The sequence below is a fragment of the Eutrigla gurnardus genome (assembly GCF_963514095.1).
Source record: "Eutrigla gurnardus genome assembly, chromosome: 19".
In the NCBI taxonomy this organism is placed as follows: domain Eukaryota; kingdom Metazoa; phylum Chordata; class Actinopteri; order Perciformes; family Triglidae; genus Eutrigla; species Eutrigla gurnardus.
The window spans coordinates 1,964,646-1,988,933 of NC_139930.1; the positions used below are offsets into that span (position 1 = coordinate 1,964,646).

Here is a 24,288-nt window from a genome sequence, read left to right on the forward strand (position 1 = left end):
TTTCTAAAGATTCTGAGCACATCGCGACATCCTTCCATTTATTCTCTGGTGAGACGCTGCTGTGTGCTCACCCCGTTCCTCAACATGTAGTAGTCCAGGGCCTTTCCTGCCTCCAGCCAGATGCCTTTCTTTGGGTCTTCATCAGACAGAAACAGCCCGTAGTCATTGGCTGCACGAGGAAACACAAATGGAAGTGAATTATTCAGCCACTATGGTAAAAACATGTGGGCTAGTTTCTCTGTCCATGTTTACTGGGTCAGTGTGTCCCACATCTGGTCCAACCAGGTTACACACATGAGAAAAAACAATGAACGCTCGTGAGTGTATCAAGTAACGGACAGATACATCCAGCTTACTTAGAACTTCATTTCTGTAAGAAAATAGAAGTGTCTCTAATCAATCAGACAAAGTTAGTTGATCTGATCTCAGTCTCTTCACTGCAAACTCCTGGGGTTTCTTTGTATCTCTGACACTGTTTGGTCTATGAAGAACACTATTAAAGTCTATTTTTCCTACATGTGACGAGAATCACTCTGAAAGTGAGATGCTGCTCATGTGTGACTATTGCATGCGTGCATATTTACTAGAACTTGAGCCATGAGGTGAGTCGTTCTGGCCTCTAATACTCACCCTGTCGTGGATCAGGGCTCATTCATTATTGTCCAGAAATGGTTGCAGAAGGCAGGAGACCATTCACAAGTTTACCAATAAGCTTATTTTGCTTAGTCTGACTCATTTCCAGTTGATTTGGTTCCATAAATCATATTAAACTCAAGCTCAGTTACTATACCTTATGCTGGGAAACTAATCTGTTCCAGGAAAGGCTAACTGTGATGCTCACTGCCAGGCTAACTGTCAGGCTAACTGTGAGACTAACCGTGATGCTGCCAGGCTAACTGTCAGGCTAACTGTGAGACTAACTGTGATGCTCACTGCCAGGCTAACTGTCAGGCTAAATGTGAGACTAACTGTGATGCTGTCAGGCTAACTGTCAGGCTAACTGTGAGATGAACTGTGATGCTGTCAGGCTAACTGTGAGATGAACTGTGATGCTGTCAGGCTAACTGTCAGGCTAACTGTGAGATGAACTGTGATGCTGTCAGGCTAACTGTCAGGCTAACTGTGAGATGAACTGTGATGCTGTCAGGCTAACTGTGAGATGAACTGTGATGCTGTCAGGCTAACTGTGAGATGAACTGTGATGCTGTCAGGCTAACTGTCAGGCTAACTGTGAGATGAACTGTGATGCTGTCAGGCTAACTGTCAGGCTAACTGTGAGATGAACTGTGATGCTGTCAGGCTAACTGTGAGAGTAACTACGATGCTGTCAGGCTAACTGTCAGGCTAAATGTGAGACTAACTGTGATGCTGTCAGGCTAACTGTCAGGCTAACTGTGAGATGAACTGTGATTATGTGAGGCTAGTTTCTGTAACACTGACATGATGGGAACATGATGGATTTTTCAGGAGTGCTGCCATCGTCACAAAAATGAAGTTAATATAATCGTCTTCAATAAATCAACCAAACACAGCGATCCACATCATCTTGTGTGTTGTTGTGAACACATTGAGAAGTGGGCTGAGACAGAGTGACAAACACAGTGTAACTGGCTGTTAGTCCTGCACTGTAAAGGTGAGTTGTTGAGAAGGTTTCTGATTCGGTAATCTGGCCCTCCAGACTAAGTGTGGTGTTATCTAAAGACGGACATCCCGAGACCCTGATGCGTCCCTGTCAGATCTGGTGAGGTGTAGTCATCCTCCAGAGGGTGTGGTGTTGTGTAGGGAACAGGGGAACTCACGCTGGCCCAGCTGAGCCTCAGGAACCCTCTCCCTGATAATCCGGCAGGCATCGTACACCATGGTGGACGGCTCAAACTGCATGGTCTTCACCACGTTGCCCACGCCAATCTTTAGTGACAGGGCCACCATGATTGCAGCTCTGCTCCTCCACCCAGCTGACACCTGCATCACACATTCAGTGGTTAATCAAATACAGACACAAAGATATGTAATGGAGGGAGGAGATTTTACACTTTAACAATACATGATTTCTCCAAAATGACATCAGTGCACTTAAACTGTACACTTGACACTTGATAATTGTAAAGAAATGGGCAGATAGGTACTGGTCTGTCCACCTGTACACAAGTTGAAGTACAACGAGACATTTAACTGAATCCTACATGAAACCTGAGAACACTGATGAATAAACCCTGGTACCCGAGCATACATGGCTCTGCAATGGTATTAAACACAATACATTGGTCCCAGATCACTCTGCTGTGTTCAGAGAGGAGAGGATATGTAGGAACACATGAATGAACGCTACTGAGCGTTTTCTTTTTCTGTCAGTCGGACAACATTACGCTGTAAAGCCACCTAAATATTATTTAGGTTTGAGAAACGAATCAACATCAATGTCAACACCAAGGTTTAAAAAACAAAACCAACGTTAGGTTTAAACAATAAAACCAACGTTAGGTTTAAACAATAAAACCAATGTTAGGTCCAGAAACAAAACTAATGTTCGAATCGGTTTAAACAACAAAACCAACGTTGGGTTAGACCCCCAAACACCAGTTTTGCCAAGGGGTTTTCAGTTCAGCTTCATTTTAATAAGCGAGCGTTCAGTTGTAACCACTTTAGTTGTTATAGGAAGAAGGGGATAGAGATAAATACCTGGTATAAATGGATGTTTTAGTGATGGCCCTCCTGCAGTCAGATGATCAACTTTCTCTGGCTATAAAAAAGGAAACAGAGCAGGTTTTACTGACATCATAATTACATTGAACAATCATCAACACAATAATCAAATGTCAAGATTTCACACAAATTCAACCAATGCCTACATTACTGGCAAGAAAGGACAACTGTTTTCACACAACCTTTTATCACTGTTCCAAGATCTGTTGCTACTTTTGCAGAACGATAAATTGTTCCAGAATTCATTGTGATAAACTATATTGTTGTAATTTTTTTTTATCATATAATAGCATACTAATGCAAGTTCCCTTTCATTTCTAAAGAGGACTTGAAACCTCATCTCCAGAGTCTCTATCTCCTATGGCGACTTATTTCCCAGTGCAACAGGACAGGAGGAGGAACAGAACGTGGATTTGATGCTTGGAAACCTTCTCAAGCTCTGATTGTTTCATAGATGGATGTCATGATATTATTGCTTGGTACAAGCTGATGTAAAAAATAATGTAAATAATATTCAGACAGAAATTTGAGTGTTTTTTTTTACATTTCCTAAATAAGTAAAACATATATAAACTAAAACTAAACCAAAACAGTAACTAAAAAGGACTTAAATAAATATTAAACATTTGGCACAGAGGTATTAAGTGTCATTCATTCCTTAACAGGCAATATAGTGGCAAACCAGTTTGTCAATGGTTAAAGTGAAAATAAACGTATGTAATAATAAAATAAACAATAATAAAATGTTAAGTTAATTCTCTCTAATGTTTGACACCAGACGATAAGTCAACAACATAAAAATGACCGAGGTCAAGTCCATATATCTCATCTCATCTTGGTGTCGGGTCGCGGGGGCAGCAGCTTTAGCAGCGGACCCCAAGCTTCCCTTTAGTCCAGATAATGCCCAATAAAAATATATATTCCCACTGCAGAGCTCTCTCCAATTCAGAACATCCGCTCCAAGTCCATGTTATGTGACATCAGTTCTCACCGATCACACTGATCTGAGGGCAGCAGCATGGACGAGAGGCTGGAACGTGCACAGATCACTGCTACTCTGTCTGCTTGCTCGTCTCTCTATAGACATCCAGGAAACAACATCCTCCTACTCCTTCACTCTGCTGTGACAGGGTTCTTGTGCTATACCCGCTCAGATGTGCCGATGTCATTTCCTGTTTTAAAAAGCCCTTTGCTGCCATAAATGGGCATTTGAGCTATCTGTATCCTCCCAGCGATGAATCAGCTGGGAGCCGTGTTTCCTGACTACAGTTAACTTACGGACAGTTTCTCTGTCTTGAGGCCAGATAAGCAGCGACTCATCTACAGCTCAGTCAGGCCTGTTGGTTGAGTTATTATTAAAACTTCATGTAGGGCTTTACGCTGCCACTCGTCTGATCAGTATTCCACAGAGACAGAATCTGTAGTGAGATGCTTCCCTCTCCACTCTGACTGGAAGAGGACGTGTTGAGTCACAACAGTAATTACTGAGCAATGAGGGAGAGTCAATGATGTCCACGGCAGCCAATCACAATCAGGTTGACAGGAAATCAATAATGAGGCAAAGTTTCAAGGAGGGCTGGGAATCACCAGAGGCCCCAAGATACCATATTATCAGGATAGGATATTATCAGGATAACATTATCAGGATAACATTATCAGGATAGGATATTATCAGGATAACATTATCAGGATAGGATATTATCAGGATAACATATTATCAGGATAGGATATTATCAGGATAACATATTATTTGAGGAGAGAATATTATCAGGATAACATATTATCAGGATAACATTATCAGGAGGATAACATATTATTTGAGGATAGAATATTATCAGGATAACATATTATCAGGATAACATTATCAGGATAGGATATTATCAGGATAACATATCAGGATAGGATATCATCAGGATAACATCATCAGGATAGGTAATTATCAGGATAACATATTATCAGGATAACATATTATCAGGATAGGTAATTATCAGGATAACATATTATCAGGATAACATATTATCAGGATAACATTATCAGGATAGGATATTATCAGGATAACAATATCAGGATAGGATATCATCAGGATAACACATTATCAGGATAACATCATCAGGATAGGATATCATCAGGATAACATATTATCAGGATAGGTAATTATCAGGATAACATTATCAGGATAGGATATCATCAGGATAACACATTATCAGGATAACATCATCAGGATAGGATATCATCAGGATAACATATTATCAGGATAGGTAATTATCAGGATAACATATTATCAGGATAACATTATCAGGATAGGATATTATCAGGATAACAATATCAGGATAGGATATCATCAGGATAACATATTATCAGGATAACATCATCAGGATAGGATATCATCAGGATAACATATTATCAGGATAACATCATCAGGATAGGATATCATCAGGATAACATTATCAGGATAACATTATCAGGATAGGATATTATCAGGATAACATATTATCAGGATAACACCATAAGGATAGGATATTATCAGGATAACATATTATCAGGATAGGATATCATCAGGATAACATTATCAGGATAGGATAATTATCACGAATCGGAATTATCACGATAGTTTAGTCACGATATGATATTATCACGATATGATCACAATACTTAAAGCATGATACAAAATTGTCACAACACTTAGTCTTGATACAATATCGTCACATTAAAAAATAATCACTGTACTGTTGTCAGAATATGATATCACAATACTTGAGGGCGTACTCACACTAGGACAAGTTGCTCCGTATCGTACTGAAGCACCATTGCCTCTTGTACATGTTGTACATACGTCATCACGTCGTGATACGACACACGCATGGCTTTACATAGTTTCTAAGAAGTGCGTCTCAGAGCCCCGATAGAGGACAACACAGAGAACATGATGTAACTTTACTGACAAGTCACGTCTGCATATATTTCTAGTAAACACTCGACCTGCATCAGAGCATGTGGGCGGAGCTGAGCGTGAGCAGGCAGTGAGCGAGGGCGGAGCGAGTGTGCAGATCAGCGAGCGATTTTTTATTCTAAAAGGACGGAGCGCCGTCCTATGTCCCGGTCCAATTTCGCTCCGATGCTGATCGCACCACGAGTCTGAAGCATGCCCGAATCCTACCCAGAATCCATCTGTGTCCTACACAGTCATCAACAGTAGATTCAGTCAAAAATTGTTTTGATAGCGGGGGGGGGGGGGGGGGGGGGCAATTTGAGATGAGCACTAAGCCATAATGAGCAGAACGACCTATCAATTATACATTTATATGTTGTCGACTTTTCGCCTGGTGTCCAAAATGAGAGAGAATTAACTTTTAACATTTTATTATTATTTATTTTATGATTACATACAGTACGTTCATTTTCACTTTAACCATTGACAAACTGGTTTGCCACTATATTGTCTGTTAAGGAATGAATGACTCTTAATACCTCTGTGTCAAATGTTTAATATTTATTTAAGTCCATTTTAGTTACAGTTTTGGTTTAGTTTTAGTTTATATATGTTTTACTTATTTAGGATATAAAAAAAACTCAAATTCCTATTTCTGAATATTATTTAGCTGAAATGAAAAAATATATATTTTTACATCATGTCCACTAAGGCTGTTGAATGAACTTCGGGAATCAAATATAATTAAAATCCGTACTATTGGAATGCTGAAATTAGTATTTTTTTATTATAATATTATTTTTTTAGAAACATGTTTTCTAATGATCTCGCCCTCCTCGCCTCAGCCTACCTGCATAAACAGATGCACTCGATAATGGCATCAGAAAGAAGTATAAGCAATATTAATATTGAGCATTAAATATTCAAATATAATTTGAATGAAAAAAATATGGAATGAAATTCAAATAGTATTATAGAGTAACATTGACAGCTCTAATGTCCACATTGGGTTGCTGCACCGTCCTGAACTAGACCTCTTCCAGCCGTGCCAGGGCCAAGGAAGTGTACCGTGCTTAAGCACACTAGAGAACTCACACTAACTAGTGTAACAAAGTGGGGTTAAACGTGCTAGAGCACGGTACAGATTGCATGGAGTGTGCCCTGAGTCACAATACTAAAAGGCAGAGTAGGTCATCTTGGAAAAACCAGTGAGACTTTCATTTTGAACAAATCGTACAACCGAAAAAATCCCGCCCCTTCCTTCAGACTAGGGATGCACCGATACCGATACCAGCAGCATCGGTTATCGGTCCGATACTGTGTGTGTACTTGTACTCGTAATCATAATGGTGCTCCGATACTACCACACCGATACTTACGGCAGCGACATCAGGTAGGCGGCGGAGCAGGATCAATGTCAGCCGTGACGTGATTTACAGCTGTAACGCCGTCACACGCTCTCTGTTGCTAATTTGTTGTTTTTTTCCTATTGTTGTCGTTGTTATGAAATGTCTCCGGGGGAGAAGTCAGACTACAGGGTCGAGGGGCGGGGCGATGACATCATCGTATGCGTATTTGCCATCTACACGAACCCTCGGACCTGGTTTCAAAAAAGTGCGTTGGCCCAAACGTGCAAGACTTCTGCGTTTACACACAAAAACGTTTCCGTGTGCGCTGTAGCACGGTACTAACGATCTCTCTGTAAAGGCAGACCGCGGAGACGTTTGAGACATTTAATGGTTCACAATCTAATATCGTCATATCACACACCCCTACAATGAGCCATCATTAATGTGTGCACTGTGCTGTTCCTGCTATATGACACATACGTATACATACACATCAACTATTGGCTGCTCACAGCTGTATCTTTCTTCTTCTTCTTCTTTTTAGCTGACATCACTTCCTGTCCAGCCAGTCTTCCAGTGTGAAGTGACAGCAGTCAACTGGCACCCTGTCCTGCCAGCAGCCAGATAGTCTATCTGAGGCCTTACAGCACCGAGGCATTCACAATAACTTCTTATCCCAATGAGCCAGAACAACACATTTTACTGATGATTGCAGCTATGATACAGTAATGACCAACAACAACACGAGCTATCTCTCTGGCTTCATTGACAATGAAAGTTATGCCTCTCGACATCAGACGAGCGTGTTCTGTACACACACACACACACACACACACACACACACACACACACACCCCCACCCCCACCCACCCCCACCCACACACACACACACACACACACACACACACACACACACACACACACACACACACACACACACACACACACACACACACACAAGCCAAGCTAAAGAGCTACTTGTTTCCTGCTACATATGAGTCCTGAGTTGTGTTGCTGTGTTTTATTGTTGTTTTTTTATTGTACTGTTATTTATTTGTTTATTGTTTTTACTCTTATATCCTTCTTGTTGTACAGCACTTTGATGGAAACTGCTATAAATAAATGTATTATTATTATTATAAAAAAAAAATCAACAGTTGCAATTTCATATCCTTGTATTCATTTGTGATCACCTTTTATTTATTGTATTGCTTGTTTCACAAATACACAGTATGTTTTTTAATTCCACCTTAGTTTTGTCTTGCTTTTGGTTGTGTTATGTAGTATCTTGCCCTCGCTTTGTTTTGTCTGCTTTATAAATAAAGTTATGTAATATATCAGGAGTGCACACAGCTGAAGAAAGAATCAATGAAGTTATTTGTTTTACCATTTAATCCTCTTTGTGAGGTTCTCCAGTCATGATACATGATCTAAAGTCTACAGATATTCACCCGTTTGTGCCCCAAAACTGGATTTATTATGAAAAGGAAAACATTGTTCTGACCTGAAGTCTCTCAATCTGGGCCAACAATCTTGAAGACTTTGAAAATGTGAAAAATCACACTTTTATCAATGGTTAATGCATTCATGTTTTAAATAACGCATTAACACTGATGGCTCTCTGGATGCAACGTTTGAGTATAAAAAAACAAAGATGGAACAACCAATAAACGGTGTAACATTAGTGAGAGAGAGAGAGGGAGAGAGAGAGAGGGAGAGAGGGAGTGAGTATGAAGCCAGCAGCTCACTTAAGGAGAGAGTGGGTGATGGTGTTAACAGCTGTGAAAGTAGCAGTTTGCCCGACATGAGCAACAGCTCTGCCTGAAAAAAAACCGTAAGAGACTCCATCCAGATTTACTCTCCAGAACAGGTAGACCATTATCCACGTCTCTAAACCCACCATGTAGCTCAGAAGTAGCTGAGATACTCCTCTCCATCCGACATAAACTCACCAGACTGGATGCCAGAATCCCCTGTGTTGATGTGCTGCACCAGGAATATCAGACCCTGCACCACAACCCGGAATTCACTCAGGACCAACTCAATTCACTCAAGAAGGACAACAGATCATTACATCAATACTATCATGACCCATCTGGCCTCATTTATGGCCCACACCAAACCCTGACCCACGAAGGAAACCCTTCTGGACTAACAAAAGGAGTTAGGAATGTACAAACAGCTTAAATTAGCCACAGAGACCACCGATAGGACCCAAAACCAACAACCATAATTGTGCGATCCAAGCACTTCAAACAACAACAGCTGGTTCTCTGAAAGGCCTCAAAGGAACCCCATGACCAGTATTCCAGAGAAATCAAGCAAAGACCCAAAGAAATATTTACAATACATAAACAGATGATATGAAATTATAACAAGGAACAAATTAGACACAAATGGACAGTAGTACCGTGTCCCGAACACCGCCCGATGCCGTCAACCTGAAGGCCAAAGAAGATATTTGTGCGGGTTTACCATGTCCACCGTGAGTTTCGGTCCCTGTGTCCGGTCCTAGCTTGACCTGCTGTTGTTTTAGTTCCCCTTCCTTTTTCTGTATTCACTGTGAATGTTCTCAGTAACACATATTCAGCATACACCTCTCCCTCTCTGCATTTCACTCTATTGAAGACACAAGTATTATTTATTATACCCAATAAGGTGACAACATTCTCTTAATGTCCTGTCCCTTCTCCACTCACTCCCACCCAAAGCTCAAGGCCCCAAATATAGAGAAATAACAAGTGGACAACTTTGATAGAACAGTTACACTAGGTTGCTGCTGACCAACAGTTTGATAGTTGGTTTGTTATCTATTTTAAATATTGTACCCCATCTTCTGTGGGGGGTTTGGACAGAAGTGAAATGTATCTGTATCCTCACTGCGCTGCATTCATGATCCTGTGGTCACGGCACCGCCTCCCTCCCTCCCTCCCTCCCTCCCCTCCACTCACCGTTCTTTGGACGTAACAGACATCCACAAACCAACAAATCACAAAAGTGCCAGAATGTTCCCACCAGAAACACTGGCTGCTTTTTAAACCTCCCTCTGCCATGACATACCACCAGTCAGTGCAGTGACAGGACTACATCAACCCATCAGACTGTGGTTTTGTATCTTCAGCAGATCTGATGTGTCCTTGTTTTACAAATCAAAGCTTCCATTGAGGTTTTTCTCATGAAGCTTTGAATGACTGTTGTCATATTTCACATCATCATTGTTAATGAATGGGGGGGGACAGAGGTTTTGTTATTGTGGGATATAAATGTAATTGATGGTGCTGTTAGATTGATGCAAGCTGTAATACAGGAGCTTCCTCCTTTTGTGTGCAGCAAATGAGTCACAGTTTTTGTTTTAAAAGCCAATTTATGAGGATTGAAGCAGAAAGTATTGTTTGATAAAACATGTCAATTATGGGAATGATTACGTCTCTCCTTTTCCATATATGTTGCCTTGTGTACTTTACAACGCTCTGGATTGATTCGAAATGTTACGACTGAGCCGTCGTACTGACTTGTGGGTTTAAAATAAACTCACCTTGTAAAACGAGCCGGACCCGGATACATACCAGTGGGGTTATGTGTCGGTAAATGATGATTAATGGACACATTAATATCTGTGTATCGTAGCTCTAACACAGCAGGACTGTTTGCTCTTCATGACTTCACACCTTTGATCACTTGACTGTCCAGGTTTATAATGGGTTTTCTTCAGGTTTGTCCTCTGACTCCCTGTAGTGGATGGACCTACGTAGACCACGGATGAATTACAAATCATGAATCTATGAGATCTGCTCTGACCACCTCTGTAGTTATCCTGATCATGAACATGATGAATGGAGGACGGGTGGCGCTGTGGGAGGGACATGGGGTCGCGTTCCCTCTATGAAGACAGCTAGAGCTTCCTCCATGTGGCGCTGCGTGTCAGTCCATGAATCTAGCATCCCATAATGGCTTCATGTGATGATTGCTTGACAGGTTATGCGAGTCGTGTTATTATCAATGAAACAAATAGTGACATGAATGCACTCTTCATGATGAACCGGCTGCATCCAGTTACCCAGCGTTAAAAGTAGCTGAAGAGAGGGACGACTTCCTGTTTCAAACCAAGACCGCCACTATCGTTCCTAATGATCCTCCTCATGTTGTTTGTTAGAAAGTGATTTCATTTGAAAACAACAGGAAGTGTGTTCATTTCTCACCATGGCTTCAAATATCCCAGAAAATGTGTGAGAACATTTCTAGACGTTTTGACAAACTTGGGAATTTATATGGTTATTACGTTTCAACTGCAACATTTTTTTTAACAATAAGCTACATAACAATGTCTTGTTTTTGAATCAATAAAGTGATATATATATGTATATGTATATACATATATATACACACACACACGTTTTACATATATATATATAAATATACAGCCTGAATACAGCTTCCTTATTTATAGTTCAGTAGCTTTAGCTTTCCTCTGCAACCACTGCTCAACCGTACGTGTTTCAACAATGAGGACTCACCCACTCACTCACTCACTCACTATATGTATATGTCTATGTGCAGACACTCTGGCTTGTAAACACAAGGCGTGAGCTGCACAGCATTGGACTTGTGATTTAGAGTTTGCATGTGGATGATGAATGACTCGCCCCGGCTGCTCTAAAGGTTCAACGATGGCCACTTCTCCTTTCACGCCGAAGTGTTGAGAGCAACACGGTGGAAGAGAAGTGAAACACTGTGGTGAAGAACCACCATTTCTGCAGCGCTGCAGACACACACACATCCGCACAGACATCGGGTCAGCCGACATCAAGTGTGACGGCTCCACCTTCAGCAGCAGAATGACGGACTGTCAGTGAGAAAGCATCACTAGAACATGAACTATGCGAGGGCCGTTCTCTGGCTTAAACGGTTTCATGAAGATGGAGGTAAATATAACAGTCCTCTATCACTCTGCTGCCAAAGGAAGTCTGTTCACACATGACAAAGCAGAGTACACACAGTAGTCCTCATGACAGTGTTCACTACCTGGTAGTACTAGTAGTAGTACAGGTAGTAACTGATACTAACAAAGTATCACAACACCGCTATGATAATCCGTTTTTTTAAGAGTGTGAGGAGCTGGTATACAAAATATTAAAGAGGACCTGTTCTTCTTCTCGAGCTCATACGACAAACTATTCATACTGCAAATACAAGTTAAACCATTTGGTACTGATTGCTCCTTCAGACTACATGGAGCTGAGTACTTCCTGGCGTGGTCATGGGTCAGCTGATACACAGGAAGTGGTCAAAACTAACACAACACGTTTAGCTGCAACAAAAATGTTGAAGTAAGATGAACCGAGTGAAGACTTTCTCTCACAAGATAAAACTGACGTTAACAAACTTCTTTTTTAAACTGCAACACTCAAATAGCATATCAGAAAGTGTTAAAATCCACGCTAACATGGCATGTAGACAAACGTTTTGGTTTTGGGCCAGACATGTGGATAGTTTTCACTTAACAAGCCCTCGACTTTGACAGTGAGTCAGCATGTGAGGACACGGTGACTCAGCGAGGTGTGTGTCTGCAGTCTGGAGCTTCTGTCAAAGACGGACACTAGGAACCAATGTGACACTGACTCAGTGTACAATCTGGTCACCATTAAGAAGAGAGCTAATCCTCTATGATGAGTGCAGTCTCACATCAGTCCATAGATTTAGGATGTTCACATATGAAGTATGTTGTTACGGTTCTAACTCATTATACCCTGAAATAACTTACAAACGGCCCCAAAGTAACTCAGCTGGATACTCATTACTGTGTACTTGTACTTCAGAGGAAAACATTGTAGTAGCACATCCTAACTATTAAGGAACATTCTTCAGCGTCTCACTGTTGTAGTGAATCCTTTTCTCCTTCTTCCACAGCCAACACCAACATTCAGGTACAGAGATGCTACATAGTGAAGCTGAGTCCCCCAGATCTCTGAACCGGCCCCTGAACAACATACCAGGAGGTGTTAGACGTTTCTGAAGTAGAACCTGGATTTCATGAGTGGAGATGTTTTGCTGGGGGGGGGGGGGGGGGGTCACGCTATTAAGGTGCGTGTCCACAGGCAGCGGTGTTTCCCCGCGTCCCATTCATTGTCTATGTGAAAATCTGTGCAATGCATTCTGGTAGCGTCGCGGCGAATGTCGAGAGACGGCGCGCGAGTTGGCCGCTCCTCATTTGCATAAAGTTGAAGTCGAATCTACTTTATGCTAATCAGAGGCGCCGGGCTCGACTCGCCGCCTCGGGAACGCTCGCGAACATCTTCTAAACTGAATGTTGTCGATCTAAAATGAAGACAGATTCAGCAACTGCATAGCTTATTTCTCGCTGAAAATGTTTTCAGAAACACCTTTAGGTGAACTATTTTCGTAAAATAAGAGAAAGTTTCCAAACGAGCCGCCATGTTGGTCTGCGTGAACTCCGGAGCAGACAGGACAGCTGTGAAAGCGATCGTCCAATCAGGTGCAGCCATGAAGTGTGCGCGTGATTGTTTGAAGGAGAGCGCCTGTCAATCATCCTCTAGTGGCAGCCCACCAAGCGTGCAATACTGGGAAGCGGCGCGTCCACTCGCGTTTAAAATCGCCCCTGTGGACACGTACCTCGAGTCTCAGGGTCTCACACCAGGGTCATTAGATCTGTACCGGGCCTCGACCCGATTGTCTGTTGTACATGCTGTACGTCATCACGTCATAATACGACACACACATGGCTTGAAGTCTTCACAAGAGAGAACAACACAGGGAACATGACTGAAACTTTACTGATATGTGACATCTGCACATATTTCTAGTTAACACTCGGCCTGCATCAGAACCTGTGAGTGTGAGCGATCACAAGCGAGCGGGCAGCGGATTTTGGACGGAGACAGTGGTTCTAGTTCCCAGTAGGCTACTTCTCATTAAATCACACCCGCTATCATACACCTAACATAGAAACGTCATGTATGACTGTCTGCTTCCATGCAGGTCTACCAGCTGTGGACTCGCTGTGCTCCGGCAAACTCTATTCAACTTGAATTCACATAACGTTGTCATTCATATTTAAAGCATTGAAGGACGGAGCTCCGTCAATAACGATGCAAAGACACAAGACCGCCTACGTTGACATGCACCATGTTCTGGTTTTATATTCCTAAAAAGACAATATTCCTACTACTCTTTTATATCTGAATTAATATTCCCATTGACATACTGGTAGTTTTCTTTCTCCCTATTCTTATCAGCATCATTTGGTCCATTTGAGGAGCTCGCTCCCACATCCTCATCACCGGGGACCCGAGAGTCCCACATCAATGCCATTCTGTGTTTGACGGGTTAGAGTAAGAACTAATTCAGAATATCCAAATGTAAGTTGACATTTACATGATACATATCAAATGAGGAATGTTGTCAGATTAGAAATAATAGTGGAATAGGAGAAAAGTCTCAGAAAGTCTCATCAAACTAAATAAACAGGAGTTATGTGAGACTGTGTGATATAGGTTTCAACTGCCGTGTTTGACTAAATACAGGAAATGCATACGGTATATACATGTCTTTAGTTGACTTCCGTCGACTTCAAACTGTCTGAATTGGAGATGAGATGCTATCTTCCTTCACATTCCTGTTCTCCGTTGGGATCGGCTGCATTTAGTTCTTGTTCTGCTGCCAGTGACACTGTAAGACTTCTTTCTTCCCTCCCTCGTCCTCAACATCTCTGCTCTGATGCTGCTATTCCAGAGGAATGCACAGTTGAATTCCTCTGCAGGGCTGCAGGAAGCAGAGCTGCTACAGTCTGCTGCTCATGTTGCTCTGCTAAATATGGACCTGGACCTCATGTGAAGACCTGGGGCCAGATGCAGAAAACCTGCATGCAGACTGTGTGTACACACAAAGACAACAATGTGCATCTTTGTTTCGTTAGATGTTTAAAGCTGCATGAATTCCAGACTTGTTTTATGAATATGTATCATTGTGGGCTAGTGTTTGACTTTGATATAAAACCTTGACTAAATATCTAAACACTGATACTGAAAGAATACCAAAAACCTAAAACTTGTAATGAAATAACTTAAAATGAGTTTTCCTATTTTCCTGTTAAAAGTGTTTATAAATGTAATACATTTCTTTAGGTAACTTCATATTTACAACCAGATATTAAAAATCCTTTGAATGGACATATTATGTTGTTTCTGCTTCTCCCCTTTCCTTTAGTTTGTTTAGTTTTGTCCACGTCTTCAAAGATTCAAAGCCTAAAGTCCAGAATTCATTCATCCATCCATTATCAAGCAGCGCTTACCCTGACCGGGCCGACATGTAGAGACAGACAGGTAACCAGTCTATCACAGGGCCGACATGTAGAGACAGACAGGTAACCAGTCTATCACAGGGCTGACATGTAGAGACAGACAGGTAACCAGTCTATCACAGGGCTGACATGAAGAGACAGACAGGTAACCAGTCTATCACAGGGAGACATGTAGAGACAGACAGGTAACCAGTCTATCACAGGGCTGACATGTAGAGACAGACAGGTAACCAGTCTATCACAGGGAGACATGTAGAGACAGACAGGTAACCAGTCTATCACAGGGCTGACATGTAGAGACAGACAGGTAACCAGTCTATCACAGGGCTGACATGTAGAGACAGACAGGTCCATCCTGCATGTCTTTGGACTGTGGGAGAACCCGGAGAGAACCCAGGCTTACACGGGGAGGACATGCAGACTCCACACAGAAGGAACCCAGAGCCATATCTGAACTGGGCTCCCTCTTGCTGTGAGGCGACAGGGCTGACCAATCAGAGAAGACTGGGCTTTTTGGGAGGGAGGGGATGGAGCTCAAACAGAGCATTTCAGAGAGAGGCTGAGAAGAGCTGCTGCAGAACAGCCTGATGGGGAAAATAAATTCAAGCATGTGAACATGTTCTTGTAGGAACATGAAATACAATAATACAAGTTTGATACGTTGTGTCCGTGTATCGATACAATATTACCACGCAAAATATCATGAGACTATGATGTACTAGGGCTGGGTGATAAACGATAGCGGTAATTATGGAGATATAACTTTTCCTCTATAGAAATATAAGGGTCGATAAAATGTCAATATAAGTCATTCCTTCCATGTTTTGACAGAGAAGTCAAACAGACATGTTATTTATGAGTGATATTTAAAGTCCGACAAGAAGCCCTGCCTTACTGTAAAAAAATAAACAAGAGTGAAACACAGCTAAAAGCAACAGCCTTTATTTTCTCCTTGGTTTACGTTTGAAAGTTGCTTTATTTTGTACTTGGGATGCAGAATGTAATTATGGGTTTGTTTCCCAAATATTTCAATGGTCACAATCAATACCATGGAAAAATTACACTGAGTTGGTTTAAAGTAGTTTTTATTTTGTCGTCCATTTTGTTTGTGTTCTGTAACACTGGACATGTTCAACTTAATAATAAATCATATGTAAACCTAAACAAACCTCGTCACATTTTCACATCTCACTTAGGAGTAAAAGCTTGACAGAAATTAATTCAGAACATTTTAAGAAAAAAAGTGATATCATGATATATATCGATATCGACTGATATGAAAATAATCAGCGTGATAAGATTTTTTTCTATATCACCCAGCCCTATGAGTTTGAAAGGGAAATGACACCACAACCAGGTTCTATGTGAATGTGCTCTTCAACATGTCAGTGGTGCTGAATCTAAACCTGAACCTACATTAATAACATTAGCAGGGCCTCCTTAAGTCTATCAGGTCCTTCTTTTAAGATGCATCCAGGTCCTCCACACCCCGACTGCTTCAGTCTGACTGAACTCCCCAGTCATTGGCTCAGGTCTAAAACAAATCACTTCTGGTGCAGCAGGAGCAGCAGGACATGTTGTCTTGACCAAATATGGCTGAGTGAAAACACTACAGTCTGTGCAGCACCCTGGAATGAAAAGCAGGTTTCCTTAACTGGTGTGAGACTGGGCCATGACACAACACACTGATAGCTATCCAACAAAGCTTCTACTCTATCGGCTGGATACGTAGGCTGGTGGAGGATCAGCAGTCTGGTTCCTCCCAGTCCAGCTGAATGACTCACAGGCCACCCTCTACGTGAGGAGATTCACTTCAAACCTGAGGGTTTTCAGTTACTGGAACAGTTTGCATTAGTGGTTGACCTACATGGGTTTTTCAATGGTCAATGCCGATATTTACAGAGCAGAGCCGACCCTGCTCAGCGAGCCGAGCGGTGCACCCCGCAAGTGTCAATGCATCCCAACGTTAGCATTGACACTAACCCAGTAATGTTAGCACTAAGGCTAACCCAGTGAAATTAGCAAAAAGGCTACCCCACTGGCATTAGTACAAAGGCTAACATTAGCACCAGAGTTGAAGAACGACAGCCCATGAAAGTACATTGATGAGGGCTGCTTGTACGATTGTGTCATGACAGTTGTTTATGTGTTTGTATCTTACTGAAAAGAAAGCCAAGAGAGTTTGTAGTGCTGTAGTGAACTGATCTCTAGCTCCATGTCTGCGGGATTACATACAAACTCTATGCATGGGGCACATGGGATGCAGCTTTGCACCGGGTGGTGGCAAGTGGTTAATCCAGCCATGATTGATGATGCTGTTGGTGTCTACATGGAGGTAAGCCCCGCCTACTCTCCGGTGCATCAAGTGACACTAAAAAAGAACCTCAAATGATGCCGCAGTCAAGTTGCAATGCGACAATTCACTTCTTGCGACAATTCCTATTATACTGATTTTCATCAATTCCACACAGCTGTCAGAGGTCCAACAACACTGGATTTGATATGCATTGCCCCAAACCCATCCGTTGTCCTGAATTTCAGCTGTCGAAAAGTTGCTCAAATGAGCTCTGCTGAGAACAGGCTGTTTCTGTGCCTGCACCTTTAAATACTAATGAGCTCCGTCTGTCAACGCCTACTTGGAGAGAGACGGAGAGGATGCCGCTTACGCAAGCAGTAGCATTCGCCAATGTTTACGGTGGATGTATCGCTATGGCTCGCCTTTGTATCTCATGTGAAGGTGCTGGGTCCCGTATGGTTGGGACAGATCCTTTTACGAGGGTCAGCGTCGAGGCAAAGCCAGCTTTGTACTGACCGTCGTTACTGACAGATGGGTTCTGGGTCAGGCTTGAGGCCTCAGACGGGCTACCGGAGCCGAACCGGAACGTTACTTTTTTAATAAAAATGCAGCTGTGTCTCCGCTGCCCGCTCACTCGTGAACGCTCGCACACTCATGCTCTGATGCAGGCCGAGCGTTTACTAGAAATATGTGCAGACGGACTTTCAGTAAAGTTTCATCATGTTCTCTGTGTTCTGATGACTTCGGGACGGCGCTCCTTGAAAACAACATCAAGCCATGCGTGTGTCGTATTACGATGTGATGACGTTTGGTACAACAGGCCATCGGGCCGAGGCCCGTTTGGGCTGGAGCAGTGTGAGAACAAACTGGCTGTGGGGGGGAGCATCGTGCGGAAGCACGGTACAGATCTAATGACCCTGGTGTGAGTTCACCATAAGATCCCTCCATCACACATTTACACTAAACCTAAAGACTCCCTTCGAAGGTCTTCATTTGATGTTTCAGTATCTCTCTTGACTGTGAGATCACTAAACTCTGCACATGTTCAGAAAACAGTCGGTGCATTTGAATCGTCAACTATCATGTCGTTGTAATCCGCCCTCTGCTCTTCAAACGGCATCAGAGATGCTCAAACACAAGTAAACAAACCGGTCTTATCTGTGTTTTAGCTGCAGGACTGTGATTCTCAACAACATCACAATTGTACACAGCTCTTTCCAGCAGTCACACTGGGGCCGGTATTTGAATACGGAAGATACAACATTTCAGACTCTTCAGGAAGACTTTCATAGCTGCATGCATGAAAAGTGACAGAAATAGTTGCATCAAAAATGAATAAATGTTAATGTTAAATGTTGAAAGTTCAAACCCTGGTTCTCCTTCCCATTTACATATTGTAGCACTTTAGTTTATTGCAAATAAAAATAAATACACATGGTATAAAAATGCCAGAGTTAGTTAAAAGGCTATTTTTCATTTGTATATTATTTGATTACTATCACTATTGTCTGACATTTACTAAAAAACACTTAATACAAATGATGACAATGATAAAAAAGTAAAGCAGAAACACAACCAGGGGATGAATGACAGTATTGTGTCTATTACGACATTATTTCAGCACTAAAACACTTCAAATCTAACTAAGATTACCTTTTAGTTTATTCTGTTTGTCTTTAAAGAGAAAGAGTCCACAGTTAAACTCTATTCCAATCTTCTGTGTTTCAAAGACATTCAGACCCAGATCAACATATTATTGGTGGCTTCTTGTAATAACTCATGGTATTATATAACTACTGTAAAATCACAGAGACAGAACTTAATATTACGCAACAAGCAGACACCTTCCCTAAAGAACTTGATCCTGGATGAAGACTGACAGACCTGAGACCGACTCAGCTTGACAGACATTTGAACCATAAATCCGTACTTTTAGACATGTGGATCATCTATTACACTGGAACTAGAACAGAAGGTGATCTGCTAGTCTGTGGGGTTGCTTTGAGGCCGTAGAATGACAGGATTGTTTCCCTGTTAAATGTGAGGTACCGAGTCAGCCTGTCATGTACCAGCATGCAGCAGCCCTGCAACACCGAGTTCAAACTGCTGAGGCCTCACTGAATCCTCCCAGACCAGAATCCTCCCAGACCAGAATCCTCCCAGACCAGGCTCACTGTGGTTTTTCTGGCAGGTTTTCCGGCTACAAACCGACCTCACAGGCTACTGCTGACACTAGCGTACTGCTCAATGTAAACAGATTCCTCCGTTCTGTGTCTCACACACACACACACACACACACACACACACACACACACACACACACACACACACACACTCACACACACACTCACTCACACACTCACACACTCACACACACACACACACACACACACACACACACACACACAGCGGTGGAAGAATGTACAGCCGAGGGCGACGGTTTCTCTGCTGCTGGAGTGCTAACACGCCCAGCGCTCAGCTTTGTTACAGCACAACTAAAGAAACGATATGAGGTCACGTGTGAGCGGGTCAGGTCGCATTAGGGCTCTGAAGCTGGAGGTCAGGAACCAGTAGACCTCTGACAAGACCCCAGACGGCCTGACTTATTCCGGGGGAACTTGAACACAACGCTGCATGTTTCTTAATGGCAGTGAAGCCAACAGGACGTTAGGTCGGTGTGTAGCGGACATACTTCACTGTGCGTGCGTGCGTGCGTGCGCGCGTGCGGCGCTGCTAACTTCACGTCACGTCGTCTCCTCTCTACTAACGGAGCGTTTCATCGTCCGGCCTCGTCTCCACGTTTACACAACACACTGACGGCCCGTTTCACTGAGTCCCGTCGTCCACATCGAGACTCTGCTGACGTCAAGGGCTTCGTGTTAAGACTGGTGGAAACTTTTCAAAGTTACAAACACGGAGTCTGACCTGAGCGGCGGTTCCGGTCCCGGCGGCGGCCCTTTGGACTCTGAAGACCCGAACCGTTGACGTTGTGACAGTTATTCCCGACAGAAGGCAGTTTTTTTAGTAGCGAGGGGAGTCCGCAGAGAGCGACTTGTTCTGGTTCCCCTCCCTATCCGCTCTCTCTCTCTCTCTCTCTCTCTCTCTCTCTCGCTCTCTCTCTCTCTCCCTCTCTCTCGCTCTCTCTCTCTCTCTAACTCCACCCTGCAGCGGGGCGGTGTCGCTCTGTCGGAAGGTTTCGTGGACTGCTGCTGGTCTCTTCTGGTCTGGAAACTGTTCAGGCATCACCTCCGGCAGCACGGATCCGTCCTTTGTGCTAACAGTCCGGCTAACACACGTCCTGCTGCTGCTGCTGCTACGAGTTGCTTTCTGACCATTTATCACATCCGGTTGCTCCCGAAGTCAAAGAAACACATTTTCAACATTCGCAACACGTGACCCTGTACGTGATTTCACTTTCATCTTTCTTCTTTACACTTTGAAAACATGACTTTTTGTGTGTTTTCTTTTCATAACTTTGAGCAAATATCATATTCATAGTTGTGAGTTGAATTGATTTGATTGATTTGTGGTGATTTGTGCTTTTGCTTGTGTTGTCATACTTCATTCATTGACTGCTTTGTGTTTCTGTGTGTGCTTATGTGTCTCATGCATGTCTGTACGTTTGTTGTCTGCTTGTTTGTTTTCCTTCTAACATCAACACATTTAAATCAACCATTGTGCTCTTATTAATTAATGTACAGTCTATTTTAAATAAATAAATACATATGTTGTCACCTATTTTAAATGTATAACACTAGGACTAAACTGAAACTTCTAACATCTCTGCTTTTTTTCAAAATATTTTTCAAAATAGTGTTATCCTCATTTACCATTTTGTGTATGAATGTTTGAAAGTTTTCCTGCGATTTTTTTTATTGAACAATCATATAACCACATGTTATATTCAAGATAATACAATTAACAATAATGAAACAACTGAACGAGCAGTAGAAAAAGGAAATTACACACTTTGCACGCCATAGCCTACTTTTCAGTGTTTTATTTGTAAAAGAACATTGAAAACCATGTATAATTTTCCTTCCACTCTACAATTATGTGCCACTTTGTGTTGGTCTATCGCATAAAATCCCAATAAAATACATTTATGTTCGTGGTTGTAACGTGACAAAATATGGAAAAGTTCAAGGGGTATGAATACTTCTGCAAGCCATGTGTGTATCCTGATGTATTGACTTTGATCAAGTTTAACAATTCGCAGCCTTTACTCATTGTGCATGTGGTCTTGAACTAGGCAAGCCTAGTTTAGCCAGACCTGGATACATACCAGTGGGGATATGTGTTCATGGATTGTGATTTATGTGTTACATTTTGAGAAATTAGTTCAGGACCCAAAAGCAGACACAAACAAAACAAAAATACTGTAACTAAGGTTTATTCAAATGCGGGCTTGCAAAAATGTCATCAAAAAACTGAGGAAGGGATCAAATCAGGAAATGAAAATAACATAACAGCAAAAAACACAGGGCGAAAAATGAAAAAATCTACATCACAGGAAGACAAGGAAACCAGGCTGGCAAACACGACTACATAGTGTAAATACAAGGAGCTGATTGAGAAATGAGGCACATAACCATGAGCTGTGAGGTGATATGGGGGGGGCACAAGGGAACAGGTAAGGCCGGTGAGACCAATCACACAGGTGAAACACGGGGAACGAAGACAGGAAGTCAACAGGACAAAACACAGGAGACAATGAATGGTCAGGCATTTCAAGGAAGTCCTTGGTCCATTCTGGCAACGTCTCTTCGGCCGTTGCACAGGCTTCACAGTGTTGTCTACCTCAATTTTGTATTCTCCTTCAAGGCAACCATTGCCAGTGAAGTGAACACATCAGCATACTCTACTTTTATGTGGCCTGTTGTCCACTGTGCGTTTGTGGGATTCGGCCATAATGTTCTCATAGTGCACCTTTATCAGTTTCAGCCCCACTGTACAGTGTTTGTCCACCTGGAACTCTAACTGGTGAAGTTTGTGGTTCCTTAATGTGACTTCTAATGTCCCCAGTGGCCTCATTTTGCTTTTGTTGTACATATAGCACAGCCTTAGTGTCTTCAAGTTTCGTGTCAGGATTTAGCAGATTAGCTGCAATGACATTACACATTTCACCACAGTCAATTTGGTATTTGACAGCATCCTTACCCATGAGCATGCCAGCAGAGAGATGAGTGGCTTCCCCAGGCATGAGCGAAGAGGGCAGCCCTCCTGGCCGGTGGGAAGCGTTTTTTTATTCTCTATCATTTTCTATTCTCTATCATCACTGTGTGGGGAATTGGCAAATTGGTGCCCCCTGCAGGCAGCTCTGCTTGCTGGGAAGGTGCAGAACACAGAGGCTGTGAGAGAAGGGAAGGGGGTGGGGGGCGACCGGGGGACGGTTCACCACCATCTCATTGACTTTGCATGGGCTTGAGTCACATTATGCCGAAATGAATTGTGCGTCGCTTGTGTGAACTACACGAACACGGGGAGAATATGCAAACTCCACACAGAAGGAACCCAAACCCAACCCGGGAATCAAACCCGGGACCCTCTTGCTGTGAGGCGACAGTGCAACCCACTACACCACCGTGCAGCCCCCGGCAACGGTCCGTCAACGGAAAGCTGCAGTCTGAACACAGTCTCCTTGTGTCTCCCACCAATCACCCTTCAGCCTGCCCTCATGTTTGCCCACCTGTGTCTTGTTTCCCATTTAGTCCCTGTGTATTGACATTACCTGGTGTATTTACATTTGCTGTTATATGATGTCATATGATGGTGTTGATGTACTGTATATTATATTACAATTGATGTGGTTATCCTGGGTGCCTGTTTGTGTCCTGTAGAATAGTTTCATCTGTTCACACTTGAACTCTCTTTTTTATTATTCCCTGAAGGTTGTGTCTGTTTAATCAACTGGGTGTAGGTAACAGGAAAATGGTCTGATTGCCCAAAGTGGGGGTGGGGAAGGGCTCTATAGTTGAATCTTACATGGTCCATTCTATTGTTTCATCTGGTGGAGATGAGCACATGCTGGTGGAATTTGGGTAAAACAGCTTGAGGTTTGTTTGAATAAAATCGCCAGCTATCATAAAAACACCACCTGGTTGTTCCGTCATTTCTCTGCTGACGACCTCATACAGGTCCTGTAGTGCATTTCTTTCAATTTTGACATAATGTAAAAAAAAAACAGCCTCTTTTACACATCCCCTGTTTGTGTGTGTGTGTGTGTGTGTGTGTGTGTGTGTGTGTGTGTGTGTGTGTGTGTGTGTGTGTGTGTGTGTGTGTTTTTAGAAAACATCACATCTAAAGAAATGCTGCACAAATGTAGTTCATAGAAATGGACCAATCATTCGGTTCACTGACACTGGATGGGAACACACAGGGACCTTGGAACTATTTTTAGGGGGGGCAGAGGTCCAGCACAAAAAAAATAGTTTTTAGAGCATTTTTTCCATCAAATTGTGGTTGATGAATCAAAATTATGAAATTTAGTGAAGAAAGACGTTCTAATTATAATTCTTTGTCATTCAGAGACCATGAACATGTGCAGAAATGTGTATGTGCAATGATTTATGGAGGAGTCAATATTCCAACGTCTATGGGAACACATTAGTTCAGTTTTCCCACAGGAAGATCTTCAAACTTGGAACAGTCTTGTGGCTGAGGAGGCAGTGCAAAGATTCAGTTTGGAAGTCAG

At 42.5% G+C, this 24,288-nt stretch overlaps 1 protein-coding gene across 1 annotated transcript in view; it reads right to left on the minus strand.

Moving 5' to 3' along the window:
- tln1 (talin 1) overlaps nucleotides 1–20,674 on the minus strand; it is a 66,009-nt gene extending 45,335 nt beyond the window's left edge. The window contains exons 1-4 of the mRNA XM_084034426.1: nucleotides 20,520–20,674; nucleotides 2,680–2,740; nucleotides 1,800–1,962; nucleotides 72–169 (exon numbers count right to left, since the gene is read on the minus strand). Coding sequence (XP_083890552.1) covers nucleotides 72–169; nucleotides 1,800–1,929 — 228 coding nt within the window. The 5' untranslated portion in view covers nucleotides 1,930–1,962; nucleotides 2,680–2,740; nucleotides 20,520–20,674. The remainder of the gene's footprint in view (nucleotides 1–71; nucleotides 170–1,799; nucleotides 1,963–2,679; nucleotides 2,741–20,519) is intronic.
- Between the last annotated feature and the right edge of the window lie 3,614 nt (nucleotides 20,675–24,288).